Here is a 15,313-nt window from a genome sequence, read left to right as displayed (position 1 = left end):
GCTGTGGAAAGAGAAGAGGATTATGTTTCAGTTTGGGAGAAATCAGGTTGTTGAGAGCCCCTTGTTGATATGAGTATTTCAGATTGATTATGTGTGGTTTTTTTTTTGTTGTTGTTGTTGAAAACATTTGTTGATAATTTAATTTTTTTTTTTGCCAGTCCTGGGCTTTGAACTCAGGGCCTGAGCACTGTCCCTGGCTTCTTTTTGCTCAAGGCTAGCACTCTACCACTTGAGCCACAGCGCCACTTCTGGCTTTTTCTATATATGTGGTGCTGAGGAATCGAACCCAGGGCTTCATGCATGCTAGGCAGGCACTCTACCACTAGGCCATATTCCCAGCCCCAACATTTGTTGATAAAACATTTATGACTTGTATATGTTCATAGATGAAAGGGTTTCTATCATTTCTCATTACATTTCCTGCTTGTAAGTTTGGGGGTCTTGAAAAACATTTGTAACCCACTGTAGATCTACTGGGTAGTAGATAACTTGTCATTCTTGGCTGTCCTAGACACATCTTCACAGCTCCCACCACATTCAACAGTTTCATATAGAATCGTGTCCTTCCTAGTGCAGAGTCTACAACCATCATCAACACAAGTACTCCTCTGCAAGGTTGGTGCTATAGCTTAGTGGCAGAGAGATTGCTTAGCATGCTGGGAAACCTAGGTTGAATCCCCAGTACCACATACTAAAAAACAAAAAATCCAGAACAAAAGTACTACAACAAAAACCCATGTTTTTAAAAAATTATATTTATTATTTTCACTGTGCCAGCACTAGAACTTGAACTTGGGGTCATGCCCTCTTTAGCTTTTACTCTCAGGACTTGTGCTCTACCACTTGAGCTATACCTCCACTTGTAGCTTTTTGCTGATTAATTGGAGATAAAGATTCTCATGGACTTTACTGTTCAGGCTAGCTTTGAAGTATGATATTAGATCTTAGCTAGGATTCGGGGCATGAGATACCAGCTCCTGGCTTGGGCTACAGTTCCTCAGTCATTTGTCATTTATGATGAAAACATTCAAAACCCTTCTGTCTGTTTTTTTGAAATATAGTACACATGTTTTATCTGTAGTCATCCTACTGTGAGACAAGATAGCAGAAGTTGTTCCTCTGTAACTGAAACTTAGCACCCATTGTTCAGGCCCTGAGGGTTTTTTTTTTGTTTGTTTGTTTTTTTGGCTTAAGGTTAACACTTGAGCCATAGCTCCACTTCCAGCTTTTTGGTTGTTAATGTGGCTTTGAAGCACCTTTCTCTGACTCCAGCCTCCTGAGTAGCTAGGATTACAGGCATGAGCCACTGGCACCAAGTGAGATCAACTATTTTATAATCTACACATGAATGAAATTGTGTGGTGCTTTTCTTTTTCTGCCTACCTTATTTCACTTAATATAATTATCTCCAGTTCTACTGTGTTGTCACAAGTATTTCATTCATTTTTATGGCCAAACACTATTCTACAGTATAAATGCACCATATTTTCTTGATCCATTACCAATTGAAGGATCTATATCTATCTATCTATCTATCTATCTATCTATCTATCTATCTATCTATCTATCTAGTTTGTTTGTTTCCATTTTTTGGCTACTGTGAATCACTAGTGAGCTTTCAGCTTTTCTCCATTCAGTATTGTTAGCTGCTGGCTTATTCCATATTGACTTTTATTATACAGAGGTATGTTTCTTCTATACCTAGGTTCTTCAGAGTTTTTACCCTGCAGAGATGTTGAATTTTATCAAATGCTTTCTCCACATCTCTTCAGATAATTTTACGGTTTTCCTCCTGCACGCTGCTGATGTGTTTGTGAACACTGATTGTATCCTAGGAGGAATACAACTTCATCACAGTGAATAATACTGCTGTGTGCTGTCACATTCAGTTTGCTAGTATTGAGGATTTTTTGTACTTGTATTCATCATGGGTATTGGTGTATGACTTTCTTGTTTTGTTGTATCATGTCTTTGTCTAGTTTTGGTATTAGAGTGAACTCAGGATGACTTCCCTCCGTTTCTATATTTTAGATTAATTTTAAGAATAATTGGTATGAGTTCTCATTTGGTAGAACTTAGCAGTGAAGTCATCTGACCCTGAGTCCCTGAGCACATCCCTGGCTTCTTTTTGCTCAAAGCTAGCACCCTACCACTTGAGCCATAGCGCCACTTCCAGCTTTTTTTTCTCCTGTTTATGTGGTGCTGAGGAATCTAACCCAAGGTTTCTTGCATGCTAGGCAAGCACTATACTGCTAAGCCACATTTCTAGCCCCCTGGATTTTTCTTTGATGAGAGACTTTTTACTGCTTACTCAAATCTTATTACTCATTATTGGTCTGGGTCTGTTCATATGTTCTGTTTTTTCTAGTAAGGTGTATATCTCCAGAATTTTTTTTTTCTTCTGGGTTATCTGTCTTTTTTAACCTTGCTTGTTACTTGGCAACACTTATGTGAAGCAGGTACCATCAAGTGACTGTGGTGCCACATCAAAATTCTTTTTGGCAAGTGAGTCATGTGGAAGAGGCCCAGCATGGGGACAGTTGGTTTGAGACTAGATGTCAGAGGCCAAGGTTGTGGATTTGTGATATAGCAGTTCCCCCTGAGGGTTGCTGACTCTCAACTCCTTAGCTGTGCAAGTCTGAGGGATGTTCTTGGGCTCCCAGCCTAGACTCTCTTCCTTCAAGAATTTTCTATAATGCTGTAAGCCATCTCTGTCTCGAACAAATAAATAAACTAGCCAGAGTGGATTGCTTCTCCAGCGAAGGTCCTGATGGGATTGTTGTGGGAGAATGCCTGGATGACTTCCAACCCCCAAGAGAATCTGCCTGGTTTCCCCTTGTTTTTAGAAGAGTCACAGATAAAGGAGAAAGGAGAAAAAACAAAGATACTCATCATTCTCTGTCATCCTTTACTACTTGGTCTGGTTCTTCTCTCAATAGAATGATGAGACAGGTGTTCTTCTCTTTGGCAGCCCAAGGTCAAGTTTATTCTCAAATTAAACCAGTTTGGTTTGGTGTAGTGTAAAGGTAGGAGCTCCCAGGACACACTTTTATAGCTGAGTCCAGCAGTCTTGTGGTAGAGGTTCAGTTCAGTTACCTTTATTGAAAGACTGGGCATTGAGAAACAAAAGCAAAAGCCCATCATAGTGGTCCATGCCTTTATGCAATTCTTGTTGCACAGTATTGCAATTCAAAGCTAGTCTGGAGCAAAAATTCCTGATTGGAAATGGATGGACTTGGAAAAAATTATGTTAAGTATGTGAGGTTCAGAGAGACAAAAGGATACATGTTTTCTCTCATGTGGAAATTATCTCTAAATTATAAACATATGAAAACAATATAGGGTCATATGCTTATATAGCATGTTAACTGGACAGATGTCAGTCTTATATTAACTAAGTCATGGTATACTCAGAGGAGGATTGTAATGGTAAACTCCTTTGAAGAACTAACAACAGTTTTACCAAAATCAATATCAGGAAGCTGAAATATATGTTGTTGGAAGGTGGATAGGGCAAGGAAAGGAGGACAGATGGATGGAGAGAGGAAGGGCGGGAAAATGCCATCATAATATCCAGTGTATATTAGTGAAAATGGAACCAGGTAATAGGAGATGGGTGGGATTGAGAGAGATGGGGGAGAATGATGGAAAAGGTGACATTGATCAAGACATTGATCATAAATTGGCATAGCAAATTGAAGCTTCTTGTACAACTTCTTTCTTTCTTTTTTTTTTTTTTTTGCCAGTCCTGGGGCTTGGACTCAGGGCCTGAGCACTGTCCCTGGCTTCTTTTTGCTCAAGGCTAGCACTCTGCCACTTGAGCCACAGCGCCACTTCTGGCCATTTTCTGTATATGTGGTGCTGGGGAATCGAACCCAGGGCCTCATGTATATGAGGCAGGCACTCTTGCCACTAGGCCATATCCCCAGCCCCTTGTACAACTTCTTAAAGATACTAAAGTGTTTTGTTTTTTTTAAGTTTCTGAGAACCAGATACAAGATAGCACATTCCTATTATTCTAGCTATGTGAGAAACCTAAATAGGAGGATGGTCGTCTAGACTAGTTCAGCCAAAAAGTAAACAAAAAGAGACCCTTTTTAAAAAATAACTAAAAAAACAAAAAAGCTGAGGGAGTGGCTCAAATGGTAGAGCACTTATAGCTCAGAGTTCAAATCTTAGGTTTTCTTTTCTTTTCTTTTTTAAATTCAGATCAGAGAAGGAAAATCTCCGAGTGCCACATCTGAAGCAAGGGCACCGCTCCTTGTCTCTTCAGGGTACTTCCCAGTCCCAGCTAAGTCTTTCCTACTCACTCCTCACTCTAATTTGCTTCATAGCTTGGAGGAGTCTAGACTGACTTTTCCTCTGGAGAAGTTATGTCCATGGGCTGTTTTGACTGCTACCGGAAAGCCATAAGCTCTACTTGAGTCTGTTTTTTCTCCCCTTCCCCCAGGTTTAGCTAAGCCTTGTGCGACCAGAGGAAGCACAGCCCCCTTGCTTTCTGTGGAGTGCTGTGAGTGCTTCCTCCCCAGGGCTGTTGAAACCCAGCTACAGAGGTAGCCACTTCATAGCACAGTCCTCATGGAGCATTTCTCTGGAGCCAGTAGGCTTCGTAACCATCCATCCAGAGGCCTCTTGTCTTGAGAGCAAATCCTCCTCATCCAGAAAGTTGCACCTTTTTTTTTCTTTTCATCACAGTTTCCCCATTTTTTTTTTCCATCAGACTTTCAAGACATCTTGGTGCTGAATTTAATTCAGGTTTTTTGAGTTAGGTATTAGAAGTAACTTTTTAAAATTTGCCTACCCTTTGACTTAGGCTTTTTTGTTTTTGAAAGTGGGGATGGAAGGAATCTCTTTGGGACACATCTTTGACTCCCCCTATCCTCTTAAACAACTTGTATCTCTGGACTGTGCCTTAGAGGCAGTGATGCACTGCCTCTAAGATGTGGAGGTGCCCAGAGCCTTGTCTGTTCTCTTGGCTCTGGCTAATAGGCTTTCTGATTATCTCTTGCTCCATTAGGACTAGCTATCTGGGCCTTTGCCATCTGGGGCTGCAGGTTGCATACTAGGCCTGAGATGAGCCTTGTTCAGGGAAGACTTTGTGTTGTGCATTCTGTGACATTCCCTGGGGAAAGTGGGAAACCCTAGAGACCAAGTTTCCAGATCCCTCCTCCATCCAGTCCAGGAACTACTTGAGCACTTCTGTTGACAAGGGAAACAGCCAAGGGGGTACCTACTTTGGTAGGGATCTCGCGTCTTTTTTTTTCTAGCCAGGCTTAATAACATTTTCTACTGAGGTAGAAGGAAGAACTAAGGGTCTCATCACTGTTGCATGGTGTGTAGGCATCTTAGTTCATTTGGGCAGCTAGAACAAAATGCCATACAGTAGGGAGCTTATCATTGATAGAAGTTTGTTTCTCAGGCTTCTGGAGCCTTGGATGCCTAAGGTGGAGGCACATGTGCTCTCAGTTTTTATGAGGCGAGCACTCTTGCCACTAGGCCATCTCCTCAGTGCTCTCAGTTTTTAGATAACACCTTCTCAGTGTGTTCTCACATGGGAGAATGTCATCACACATGCTCCCTTGGGCCTCTTTTGTAAGGGCACTAATGTCTTGGGCTCTACCCAGTAATCTCTTCAAAGTCCAAAGCTCCACCTTCTCTTAACATTATCTTGGAAGTTAGAGTTCATCATAGGAATTTAGGATGACACAAACATTTCTCCATCCAGAGAAGTAGGGAACTATGGCTGATGGAGTTAGGACCAAGAGACTAACCTTTTGCGTGAAGTTGAGAATTCCCATCACTTCCCTCATAACTAACACCAACAGGGAACCAGGTACCAGATAACCTTCTGCATCCTGTGTCTCCTGCTCTTCATAGTGCTGAACAGAGGCCAACAAGATGTAGCCTGCTTGTTGTTAATTAGTATTCATGGTCTTCTCTCTGCCTCCCTTTGTATTTCCTTGCCAGCAAAAGCAAAGTAAAAAAAAATAGACTCTAGCCTAGTAACATATGCAAAACTTTAGTTGTTTTAGATCTTATTTCTTTTTTTTTCTCCTGATGCAGAAAAGTAATCAAATTAAATGATATAACCCATCTGGATAGCACTCTCTTGTGGCCAAAATATATTTAAAAATGATACACTCTTAGGAGACACTTATTTATTCTAGAAGAAATTAGTGTCATACTTAGAGCTAAAAGGAGACAGAAATATAATATCCATTTTGGATCTTCTTAGTTGTTTTTTTCTCACTGCCAGAACTAATATGCTGATATCAGTTCCTCTTGGTATTAGGAATTATGTCAATTACCACCCTTTGAATGCAAATAAGAGGAAATTAACAGGAGGATGGAATATCAATGCCACAATTAAAGATGAGGTCTGTGGGTGATTGAGTGATACAGGGTTTCAACTACTCAGCAGGCTAAGGATCATAGTTTGAAGCTAGTCTGTGCAGGAAAGTCTGTGAGACAGTGGTTGTTTTTGTTTTGTACCAGCACAAATACTGGTATCTGCTAATAATGAAGGGGATGAAAATAGTTTCCTCCCCACTTTGAGCTAGCTGCATGTCAGAAGTTTATAATAAAGATAATTGAACATAGTAATGACTAACAACAGAAGAAAAATGTGGAGATTTACTCTTTGAGCTGACCCACCTCATTCTTAGAGTTGATTCCTGTCCAAAGTGATGATGGGGTTTTCATCCTACTTTTCCATAGACCTAAGCAAAGGTGACATTGTTCACAATACATTCCACCACCAATTTTCTATAAAAAGTGCATTTTTAAAAGAAATCTTTCATGGATCAACCATATAAAAATTTTTGAAGTGTGTTATTCTTTCTTTAAAAAGTTACTGTTATTTCTAGCCCGGTGCTGGTAGCTAATGCCTGGAATCTTAGCTTCTCAGGAGGTTGAAATCTGAGGATTGTGGTCCGAAGCCAGGCAAGGCAGGAAAGTCCATGAGATTCAGATCTCCAGCAAACTACTCAGAAAAAGGCTGGAAGCAGCTCTGTGGTCAAGTGGTAGAGAGCTGGCTTTGGAACCAAAGAAGCTCAGGGAACAGTGCCCAGGCCCTGACTTCAAGCCCCAGGACTGGCACACACATAACAATAACTTATTTCTTTCCAATTAAACAATGTAATAGATTTGTAATTGAATCTTCTGGTCCATAAACAAGCATGGAGCCATGTGCTGTTTAAGTGATGTAGGTAAGTATATAATCCTTTCTCAGTCAACTTGGAGTCAAAGTACCTGTTAGTGAGGTTCATTGCAAGAGCTTGTTAGTACCCTTTATGTTCAGATGATTATATCAGACAGTTCAAGCAGTACAAAGGAAATGTGGCTTAGAGAGAGATGTCTATGTGACACACTTTAATATCTGCAGTAAGATAAGGCTGGCCTGTGTACTCCACATGCAAACAAAGCTGCTGTACAGGTGGATGTGGTCTTGAAGAAGAAAATACTGCTGAGTAAATGCTGGCTGTAGACTCCTTTGTATACTCTTTGTAGACTCCAGCTGTATACCTGGAGGGAAGCAAGGGAGGAGTTGTGCTTTGTGTAGGAAGTCGAGATCTCAGATGGTGGGGGGACCCACCTAGCTCTAAAGGCTGGTCAGTAATGTAGGGACTAACCCCGTGGGAAAGGAGCCATGGGAGATTATTTTTAAGCAGAAAAAGAAAACATAAAACAACTTGAAAGAAAACTTTTAGTCTTCAAAACCACGTCCTTTTCCCCCCTAAAAATCCCTACAAGCTCATTGGGATTATTAGAAGTTGCAACTTTTTTCTTTTTAATGGTGCCATTGAGGCTTGAACTCAAGGCCCAAGTGCTGTCCCTCAGCTTTTTCACTCAAAATCAGTGCTCTAACATTTGAGTCATGCCTCCATTAATTGGAGATGGCTATGAACCACAACCTCAGATCTTAGCCTCATGAATAGCGAGGATTACAGGTGTGGGCCAGCAGTGTCTGGCTTAAGTAACAAATTTTACTTCTGTATCATGCATACATTATTTTTCTTTTCTGCTCTTCCTCTCCACCCCCTCCCCCATTATCTAATGGAAGGATTATAACAGTCATGGCTTCTCCCTCTCCTCCAAAGGTATTTTATTATGTTGTATTTTATGTTATTGCACAGATGTTGAAATAATGAGTGACGGGCTGGGAATATGGCCTAGTGGCAAGAGTGCTAGCCTCGTATACATGAGGCCCTGAGTTCGATTCCCCAGCACCACGTATACAGAAAATGGCCAGAAGTGGCGCTGTGGCTCAAGTGGCAGAGTGCTAGCCTTGAACAAAAAAGAAGCCAGGGACAGTGCTCAGGCCCTGAGTTCATGGCCCAGGACTGGCCAAAAAAAAGAAATAATGAATGACGTATCAGTAATATATTGTGGATTACATTTTTCAGTCGTTTCCCTTAAGGAAATTACAGTTCATTTTTAAATCTTAAACTTTATATTTTAACTTGTTTTTAGATTGATATCTAAAACTTTCAGCAATGCATTATTTTGGATGCTTTTGGTTAAAAAATGTCAAATTGTCTCTGTGTTTTAGGCTCGCCAAGAGGTTAAGGAGTGAATCTCTGAAATCTGATTTTACAATAGATTTAAAACACGAGGTAAGTCATGGTTTGTTTGTTTAAACATCTTAGTAATCAAGAGTTTGTTTTACTTTTTATTGGGAAATATGGCTTAGAGGTAGAGCATTTACCTAGTATGCACAAAGCTCTGAGTTTGAGCCCCTGGGTTGAGCACCCTGAGTTAATACATGTGTTTTGATATGAGTCATTTTATATTTTATAATAATGAATTTTTCTACCCATACTCATCATCTTCTCTTCACTGAGGTAATTTCACAGCACTCTAGTGAATTAGTGCTTTGTATTTTCAGCTCATCTTAGTTACATGGGTGAGAAATAGTGAGAAAGATTTAATTATGGGCCGGGAATATGGCTTAGTGGTAGAGTACTCGCCTTGTAGGCATGAAGCCTTGGGTTCAATTCCTCAGCACCGCATAAACAGAAAAAGCCAGGAGTGCTAGCTTTGAGCAAAAAGGAAGCCAGAGATAGTGCTCAGGCCCTGAGTCCAAGCCCCAGGACTGGTAAAAAAAAAAAACCTTGAAAACAAAACAAAGATTCAATTATGTTTCATAGTTCTTTGTTTATAAAGATGGATATAATACAAAAAGAACATAAAAATTTCATGAAAAACTGAAATTTTATTTGGTGTGTTGCTTGTACATAATGCTGTTCCATACAGAAAGTTTGTATCCCTCCCAAAAAAGTCATATTTGAAGTCTATTCCCCTATGCAGCTTATCTTTGGGAGGCGATGAAATCATGAGATAAGGACTGAACAAAAAGTATAAAAGAAGCCCCATGAAGTCCGCCCCCTTGCTCCTTAACCATCTGAAACACAGGGAGAGGATGCCATCCATAAACCAGGAAGTAGGCTCCTATTGGACAGGGAACTTGATGGCACCTTGATCTTGAGCTTACCAGCCTTCCGATCCCTGAGAAATAAACTTTTGGCAAAATCATCCCAGTCTGTGGTATTTTGTTATAGCAGCCTGAACAGACTTTGTTTTATGTCTCCTCTTGGCTTTCTGGATCAGAATTGAGCCATTTGGACATATGCTGGAAGTTCTTATCTGCCATGTTGGACTCCCAGCATGGCTCTTGGTTCCATTTGCAGGTAATGGATATGTTTCCAGTAAGCTTAGAGGCAGGTGGCACCTATACTGCCATTAATTGTACCTGAACAATGCTTAAGACATCCTTCTTTTCTATTTTATTTATAAGCTATATGTGATTGTCCTAAAACAAGTTTGCTGCTTACTCTGCAGAAATCTGAGCTTAGGTTATTGTGGTAAGTCTTGGCATGATATTCAGTCCAGCATTACTGACAGATTTCCAGGAGCAAAAAGAACACACACACACACATACACACACACACACACACACACACACACACGACTTTCATTACTTGTGTGTCTTTAAAATGCTGAAACAGCATGTTTGAGGGGAAATCTTTTTGTTTTACAGAAAGGAAAGGATGAAGCTGGGCACTAGTGGCTCACATCTGTAATCCTAGCTACTCAGGAGACTGCGATCTGAGGATTGAAATTTGATTACACCCTGGGCAGACTTGAGCTTAGACTTGAGCTCCAATTAACCAGCAAAAAGGCTGAGGTGTATCTCAAGTGTTACCAGCCTTGAGCAAAAAAGCCAAGTGATAGTGTTAAGCCTAGTGTTCAAGCTCCAGTACCAGCACCTAGCAAAAAGGTCAGTGGGAGAGGGAGAGAAAAAAATGACTTATTGAAAACAAGCCAGTTTAGATATGTTTGGAAAAAATACCTATATTAAACACTGAACACAAACACATCTTAAAGAATATCTCTGACTTGTAAAAGGTAAAAAGACTAATTAACAACCCACTATTGTAGCCCACCTTGGTTAAGAGAGAAAATAAGGATTGTGTTGGCATATGCATATAATCGTTAGCTACTTGAAAGGAATACTTTTTGTTTTGTTTTGTTTTTGTTGGTTGTGGAGCTTGAACTCAGGAGTGGGTGCTGTCCCTGAGCTCTTCAGCTCAAGGTTAGCACTCTGCCACTTGATCCACTTTTGGTTTTCTGGTGGTTGGTTGGAGATAAGAGTCTCTTGGACTTTCCTGCCTGGCCTGGCTTTTGAATTGGGATACTCAGATCTCAGACTCCTGTGTAGCTGAGATTACAGGCTTTAACCACCGGCACCCGCTGGAAGGCATAGATTTTGAAGATTATGGTTCCAGACCAACTTGGACAAAAAACTTTATATTTTCACGTAAAATTCTGTTCATGATAGTGTGTATTTATCATCCTAGCTACTATATAAGAAACATAAATAGGAGGATTATGGTCCAGGACAGCCTAGGCATGCATGCAAACTTTTATTAAAAGAGTAATGAAAACATAAAGGGATTGCTACTATATACACCTCTTCTCAGTCCTTTGTGATGATAGCTATAAAAAGAATATACCCCTAAATTAGACAATATATACTCTTTTTCCTATGTGTGATAAGTGAACCTAAACTAGCCAAGACCACAAAAGAGCCCTGATCTTAAAAATACTTCTGATATGACTGAGAGAGATTAAAAGTAATGTCAGGGTCAACCACCAGACTAAAGACCTAAGAATAACATGCACAAGTATATTTGGTCACAACCAAATACTTACTTTTTAAAAAAGTGGGTCACATTAAAAAAAAAAAAACCTCAAGAGTAAACACTCTCAAATTCTCTTTCTCTAGCTTACTTTTTTCATATTTTATGGCATACGAATGTATTTCTGAATTTCTTAAGTAGTTTTGCATCCTTTTGGACTTTTGAAACAATCTCCCCATGAATATTGTTCTAATTTGAGATGATCTATTTATGTGGATGCATGCAGCTCTAATTAACTTATTTTCACTTACTGTAATGGTCTCCTGAATGACTCTCCTACAATTCATTTATGAGAATCTCTATCAGTGGGTTTCTGAGTTTTGCTCGTGTTTTGCTCTTATGATCATTATTTCTATAAATAATTTTCAAATGATGATTATCTGCAAGAGTTTTTTTTAATTTTAACCGCAGAGATTCTTAAGCATTTTTGGCTGTTACTTTAAAAATATATTTTTCATTGTGACTCACTGTATTTGGGTGAGTTGTTTTTGTTATTGATTTCTAGCTTAAAATGACTGTTACCTACATCACAGTCACTGGGAGAGTTTTGAGACCCACTTTATGAACTTGTATAAGTTCTCTTTTCATAAATGGAGAAAATTTGGGGCCTTATATTCTGTTTCTCTCAATTAGTTCAAAGAAGCCATTAATTGTGCCTTTCAGATAGATACCCTTCCTTCCTTTTTTCTTCCTTCCTTCCTTCTTCCCTTCCTCCTTCCTCCCTTCCTCCTTCTTTCCTTTTCATTTTATTTTTCTATTTCTATCTTATTTCATTTTCTCAGGGAGCCATGTGGATATCTTGCTTAGTAGTAGTGTCTGTTAACTGCCAGATCTTGAGTTTATACTGAGGCTATGCTAACTTGGTACGTGCTAGCTTAAAACAGTTATCATTTCTTAATGATTTATTGTCTCTAGTAATCTTCATCTTAATATTTTATTTTGTTGACATGAATATTTTTACACTGTCTTGCCTCATAATTCTTTCTCATCTTTCTCTTTTTTCAGCCTTTTTTGTGTTCTCTTTTTGTGGCTTTTTTGCTTAGCACTCTACCACTTGAGGCATTTCTCTAGCCTGGTATTTTGCTGTTTCATTGGAGGTGGAATCTTGAGGATATTTTTTGTGTGTGCTCGTGTCCAGGATGGTATCAAACTGTGATCTTCCAGATCTCAGCCTTCTTGAGTTGCTAGGAATATAGGCATGAGCCACCAGTGCCAAGCTATTGGGACCACTTTAACTTACTCCATTTGACATGTCTTTAGACCTCCCAGGTAACACAGAGGGATATGGAATTTCAGAATAAGATTTGAAGATTATTTCTTTTCCCCTAGCTCCCAGGCTCTGGCTTTATGTGACCAGTGGTTGTTAGCTGTGCCCCACTTTGGCGAGGCCTAGGCCTTACTTTCTTTATTCCCTAGCTGGTGGCTAGGCAAGCCACCCGATGCCGTTCCCCAAGTTTCTCACCCTCACATATTTGTTCCCACAACTTCCATACTTTGGGGTCAATGTAGTAGTGTATTTAAAATGACTTGAAAGGCATTGTATCCAATTTTTTAGATGCTTTCATAAAAATCCAGACCTGTCAGCCTATTTCCTTACATCTGTCTGTGATGTTTTAGGATATGTTCTTCCCTAAAACTGCATGCTGTTAAATTCAGAAAGTTTTGGAGGTCAGAATATTGGATCAGTGTTGATCATTGCTTATTCTTGATAAACTCATCTTGTTAGCTATTGGCAAATTGGCATGGCTCAATGTAACACTTTCTAGAAAATATATTCTACTACCCCTGAGATTTTTGTTTTTTCTCCTGAGCTGACTCAGGGGCTTGAACTCATGGCCAGATGCTCTCCCTTAGCTTTTTCATTCAAGGCTGGTTCTCTTACCACTTGAGCCACGGCTCTACTTCCAGCTTTTTGCCGTTAATTCGAAATGAGTTACACAGACTTAATTGACCAGGCTGGCTTCAAACCACCCAGTTCTCAGATCTTAGCTTTCTGAGCAGCTCATAGGAGTGAGCTACCAGCCCTTGGCCCCCGAGATATTTTCAACTTTCTTATGCTTGTGTTGGCTGAGTTCCTTCCTCATTTCTGGTCTCCTGTATTGCCACAGATTGCCCTCTACATTTGGGACAAAGGCAGAGGGGCCCCCCTCACTCCCATGGCAGAGTTTTGTACAGAAGATGTGGACCCTGGCTGTGCCACCACATTCCATTCTTTTCTACCACTGTGTGTAAGTAATGGAAGAAAATTCACATGCTGTGGGTAACATTGTCCTTGTGCCTTATATCCTTAAAAAAAAAAAATCAGCCCTTGCTCCAGTCCTGAGCCTAAATCAGGTAGCATATGTCTAGTCCTAACAACCCTGTTCTATTGTTTCTCCTCTTCCAGAAAGCCTGGGGAAGGGGAGGAAGCTAGTGTTATTGGCTCAAAGTCTATTTTCTTACCACTTAAAACCTAAGAGCAGCGAGATGAGATTCATGAAAGGATGAACTTGGGCTTGTGAAAGGGCATTTGTAAGAAGGGGAAGGAGTGGGCAGGAAGGCTGTGTGCTGATCAGGGTCTTGGTCATCTAGGGCCCCTGTAGCTCTCTTCTCCCTTCCCCGGCTGGAACATTACAGTCAATCTTGACCTCCTGGGGCTGGTTGCAAACATGACTTTTCTGCAAGTTTAACATCTGTGTCTTGTTTTAGCTGTTGCACAGAATTATGGAATAAGGAAGGGAGTTACTCATTTTTAACAATTTAACAATGTGAATGAACATAAAGGCTGCTCAGAAGAGTGAGCAGCCGGACTTAGAGACCATTATCCAAGAGTTATACATTTTTAACTTCTCTGAAGGTCAACAGATGTTTTGCATTGTGTAAATCCAGAGAAAGTTTTTTTTTTTTTGGGGGGGGGCAGGGGTCGATCATAGGGCTTGAACTCAGGGCCTAGGCACTATCTCTAAGTTTTTTTGCTCAAGTCTAGTGCTCTGTCAGTTTGAGCCATAGTGCCACTTCCGGTTTTCTGGTAGTAACTTGGAGATAAGAGTCTCATGGACTTTTCCTGCCTGGGCTAGCTTCAAACCATGATCCTCAAAGCTCAGCCTCCTGAATAGCTAGGACTGCAGGCATGAGCCACGGCAGCAATTAAAAATCGTAATAGATTAGATGTGGTTTGTCCTCAGAATGCAAAAGGAGCAGAAGTGAATGTTCACTTAGGTGCTTCCTGAAGTCTGCAGAACTGGTAAGGAAGGCAGCAAGGATGGACCCAAATTCTCTCACTCAAGGGCCTTTGCACCAAGGTGCTCAGTCTCAGGTCATTTCCTGTGTTGATACAGCTGTGTTGCCTGACATTTTTAATCTACTTCCTGGATACATGATTTCAAACGTTTACTGGGATATCTAAGCCTTCTCCACAAGGCTCTCCTCTACCCTTAGCTTTTGGCCCTCCACTAAGACTTGTTCAGAACTTTCAGAGGGGACTTCCTTGTTAGAATAAACCTCTTGTCCAGCCTCTAGGATGAACCTGATGATACCTCCCCCCGCAAACTCACTAAGATCGTTAACATATGACACACACATAGTGTAACAATGGAGGCATCGGCTTACTGTACAGTACTTCCTTGTAGTAGTAGCTTGAGAGCTGTGCAGCTGGATTTAGGTGTTGCAACAGTCCCACCATGGAGGAGTCATGACTGAGTATTATTGCAGCCCGAGACAGGGAGTTGTTGAGTGGGTGAGAAAACTTTTCCCCAGGAAGCACTTGATGGGCTTGGGTTCACATTGTCCACCAGTCCTTCCTGGTCCCTCTCTTCTGTTGTTCTGATGCTGTCTTTGTGAAGTTATCACCTTGGGCAGAGGACAGAACATCCTTAGCCTAGATTTGGGTAGCCATCATAAGGGACATAAAGATAATATCAAAGTAAAGCCAGAACATAAAAAGTGAATCGTTTATTGTTTCATTAAACTTGTCCCTCATTTTTCCCTCTTTAAAAAATCACGTGCTGGGAAAAGGAAAGACCTCAGATGTGCTCGATTATTACAGTTATACTAGCAGCCTTCTAATGACTATTCCTTCCTTTCTCTTAATGAGCAGAGTTCGAGAGAAGTCATGTATCTTCAATGCTAGAGTA

At 40.5% G+C, this 15,313-nt stretch overlaps 1 protein-coding gene across 3 annotated transcripts in view; it reads left to right on the top strand.

The window, feature by feature from the left end:
* The window catches only part of B3glct (beta 3-glucosyltransferase), a 106,211-nt gene that overhangs the window by 53,000 nt on the left and 37,898 nt on the right, over positions 1 to 15,313 (top strand). For all 3 annotated transcript variants that reach the window (XM_048341553.1, XM_048341554.1, XM_048341555.1), the window contains exons 8-9: positions 8,552 to 8,615; positions 13,310 to 13,429. In XM_048341553.1, the coding sequence (XP_048197510.1) occupies positions 8,552 to 8,615; positions 13,310 to 13,429 (184 nt within the window). The remainder of the gene's footprint in view (positions 1 to 8,551; positions 8,616 to 13,309; positions 13,430 to 15,313) is intronic.

This window comes from Perognathus longimembris, chromosome 3, assembly GCF_023159225.1.
Source record: "Perognathus longimembris pacificus isolate PPM17 chromosome 3, ASM2315922v1, whole genome shotgun sequence".
Classification (NCBI taxonomy): domain Eukaryota; kingdom Metazoa; phylum Chordata; class Mammalia; order Rodentia; family Heteromyidae; genus Perognathus; species Perognathus longimembris.
This window is presented reverse-complemented; position numbering and strand designations above follow the sequence as displayed.